The sequence below is a fragment of the Chiloscyllium plagiosum genome, unplaced genomic scaffold (genome assembly GCF_004010195.1).
Source record: "Chiloscyllium plagiosum isolate BGI_BamShark_2017 unplaced genomic scaffold, ASM401019v2 scaf_44043, whole genome shotgun sequence".
NCBI lineage: Eukaryota > Metazoa > Chordata > Chondrichthyes > Orectolobiformes > Hemiscylliidae > Chiloscyllium > Chiloscyllium plagiosum.
Window position 1 is genome coordinate 1,725 of NW_025197517.1, and position 3,432 is coordinate 5,156.

The 3,432-nt window shown below is 37.7% G+C and overlaps 1 protein-coding gene across 1 annotated transcript; it reads left to right on the forward strand.

Moving 5' to 3' along the window:
- Positions 1 to 789: 789 nt before the first annotated feature.
- Positions 790 to 2,994, forward strand: LOC122545939 (SUMO-conjugating enzyme UBC9-A-like). The gene is made up of 4 exons (XM_043684804.1): positions 790 to 885; positions 2,424 to 2,507; positions 2,592 to 2,664; positions 2,874 to 2,994. The coding sequence occupies exons 1-4, from the start codon at positions 820 to 822 to the stop codon at positions 2,915 to 2,917; spliced, it is 267 nt and encodes an 88-aa protein (XP_043540739.1). The 5' UTR covers positions 790 to 819; the 3' UTR covers positions 2,918 to 2,994.
- The last annotated feature ends 438 nt before the right edge of the window (positions 2,995 to 3,432 follow it).

A 3,432-nucleotide genomic window follows, 5' to 3' on the forward strand; every position in this document is an offset into this window, starting at 1 on the left:
CATCAGTGAGCCTCTGGTGAAGCTCCGGCTTCACTGGAGGCTCACTGATGGTGTTATCTAGCATGATGACAAAACGTCTGAGAACAAACCTACCAGCTCAGCGAGCAAACTCTCACAACCTGAATCTCAACCTGAACACAAGTCTTCTCAAATCGCAAAGTGTAACTGGATTTGACACATTAACTCTGCTTTCTCTCCACAGATGCTACCAGACCTAGTGAGGTTTTCCAGCAATTTCTGTTTTTGCTACAAGTCATCCAGTTGGTTTGAACGGTTAATTTGATTGTCTAAATCCGTGTGAAAGTGAGATGAGCATAGTTCAATATTTTTCTGGGAACTCTGCTCAGTTGTGGCTGAAGACTGTGACAAAGCTAACAAACTACTGTTTAACCAGTAGGACCTGTAACAATCACCAGTTAGGAAGTTGTTTTTCTATAATCACAGTCACTGATGGATTTTTGTTTTCCCTGCTATTCTTGCTTCTTTCTGTGAGTGCAGGCAATCTCTTGTGAGCATTTGAAGGTTGTTTAGCGAGAGGAAGTTGTCACAGCCAAGCCTTGCCCAGATCTCTGAAACCTATCCATGGTGCAGTAGAATTGAGGGTATGTGGAGTAGGGCATGTTCAGGTATGAGAAACAATAATATTTATGCTGATAACCAGATGACTATCTGACAGTTTCCTGCTGATAATCTTCAGAAACTTCATTAGACTTTATAAAATGCCTCAAAAGGGAAATCTTGCTTTCAATGTGTAGTATAGGTAGAAAGGCTGTGTCTGCTGCTTATGGTCTGCTTTTCTCTGTTCTTAAGGGCTCGAAGATGTCAGGGATTGCCTTGAATCGCCTCTCACAGGAAAGAAAGGCATGGAGGAAAGACCATCCATTTGTACGTATGTTTATGGTGTTACTGCTCTCTAGGGTAGCAGGCTAGAAATCCAGAGTCATCATAAAAATTGAAGATTTTCAAAGATTTTGAGTTCCTAATTTACCTGCCCTAGGTTGACTGAGAAACCAAGTCTGTGTTTTCTATTTAGGAAGGATGACATTTTATTTATTACATATAAATGGTTTCTCACTACAGGTAAACAGTTATGAACCATTGACGTAAAATTCCACTAGTTAAAACTCTGACCCCCTTGTAAACTATCTCATTATACACACATACAGACAAGAAACAAAAACATGAGTGTGATGGGCAGAGGGAAAGAAAGCAATTAAATGGTTCCTATTTGTAGAGACAGGACAGGATTAGCTTGGGACAGGATGCCCTGCTATTTGATTCTCCTTCTCCAGGTGCTTTCTTTTGCTTGCAGAAAGTACAAGGTGACTGATTCACATTTATAAAATCTCTAATTTACCGATTAGCAGTCAGAGCTTTTAGCAACTGATGAAGGGGATAATGACTATCTTCAGGTTGAGATGATTTTTGCTGCAGAGCAAAAGCAGCTTTCTTTTTCCTCCAGAGGTTTGATGATTTCACACCCCAAGCTACTTTGCAGCTAATTACAGAGTTGATGGGAAGAAGTCCTTTGTCATCAATAATCCCTCACTAATTCACAGAACAATTTTGTTGACAGGTAAATTTGTACACATCCCTTGGCTGCATCTTGTCTGCAAACCCCAGGCTTCTACTACTGCTTGAATAGCAGCTGTGTAAACAGTACTTGCAATGAGTGTCAGGTTGCTTTTAAAATATGCAGCAATTGTACAAATCTGTCTACAATAAAGAATACAGAAAATTTTTAAAAATTATGATCTTTATAAAGGCATAGTACATTCTCACAGTGCTTAATTTCTGCCCCATAACACTTGATATAGGTTTACTTTTACAATTGCAGATCTTTTGTATGAGAAGGATGAGAGACCTTGGATTCATGCTAAGGGTGATCACATGGTGTTAATGTTACTGGACTAAGCTCAAGCTTGTTCCCCAGAGGCATGTGCTAAAATCGCAGCAGGGCAAATGGAGAAATGTTAAATTCAATTAATTCATAAATCTAGAAATAATCTGCACTACATGGGCTGTAGTATTTCAGGAAGGTCATTCATCACATTCTTCACAGGGAATTGAAAATTGACAACAAATACTGCTTTTGCCAGTGACACTTAAATTCCAAGAATTAATTGAGAATAGAAAGCACACCCTAAGAACATCCTACAGTGGTTCACTGTCAAATTCGTTCTTGAGGTGCATTTAGGAGGGTTGGGTGTGAAGATGTAAGGGATCAAGTGCCCTCGTACACAGATATTTGTCAGGTCAAAGAGACTCGGTGATAATTAACAAGTCATTGTTCTTGTGTGTGAATGGACTAGTATTTAAGTGGCCAATATCTGTGGTACACAAGATGGAAAGATCTTTGAGGAGACGGTGTTCATAGCATTACCATATTTTGTATGGCCTAATACTTTTTGACTGTTTTGTAGGGATTTGTGGCTGTACCTGTGAAGAATCCAGATGGTACAATGAACCTGATGAATTGGGAGTGTGCTATTCCAGGCAAAAAAGGGGTGAGTAAACTATCTGAAACTACATTGCACATAATCATTTCAGTCAATTTTAAAATAAATCTACTTTGCCTTTCACTCTAACAGACAACTTGGGAAGGAGGCTTATTTAAACTCCGGGTGCTTTTTAAGGATGACTATCCATCTTCACCACCAAAGTGTAAGTATCGACAATAGACAGGCATCTTTGTGTGAAAGCAAAAATATGAAATAATATTTTCTGGATACCTGTAAGTCAAGGCACTGGTACTAGTGCACTGTGTGGACCAATCATAATACATTACTGTCACCACATTATCTGGAGAAATTCAATTTAAACTGTTAATTGTGTTGTAGCAGTGAGAACTTAGCAATTTGTTTTATTTGTAGATGAGATTTTAAATACCACTGACAAGGTCACAATTCATTGCTGAACTTTAATTGCCCTTGAAAAGATGATGGTAAGCCACCTTTTTTTTTATAGATATTTTTATTAGAAATTTAACATTTTTACAAGTTTACAAAAATACACAAAACTCTCAAATATAAACATTGATATACAATTAAATCAAATATACAATAGCCAAAATTTAACAAAAGAAGAAAGAAAAAAAATACCAAAAAAGAAAAAAAAACTCAACTACCTACTAATCTAACCTATAACTAACCAGAGTGTGTATTTAAGTCTCTTACATGCTCGGAATGTGTTAACATCAGATGTAATAAAACCCGTATTCGTGCGGGATTGCTTTCCTAAGGGGCCCCGGACCAGCCAGGTTTGTAATCTCAATTAAATAAAAGCCCTTGTTAGGATAGCCGAGATATCTGTATTTATATAATTCAAAAAGGGCTGCCATATTTGTTACAATAATTCGGTCTTTCGGTGCACCATATTTGTAAGGAAGTCAAGGGGAAAACATTCCATAATTAATCTGTGCCAATTTGAAAG

Coding starts and splice junctions, on each gene's coding strand:
- LOC122545939 (XM_043684804.1), top strand. CDS start 820: ATGTCAGGGATTGCCTTGAATCGCCTCTCACAGGAAAGAAAGGCATGG. Junction 886..2,423: donor GGAGGAAAGACCATCCATTT/GTACGTATGTTT, acceptor ACTGTTTTGTAG/GGATTTGTGGCTGTACCTGT. Junction 2,665..2,873: donor TCCATCTTCACCACCAAAGT/GTAAGTATCGAC, acceptor TTTTATTTGTAG/ATGAGATTTTAAATACCACT.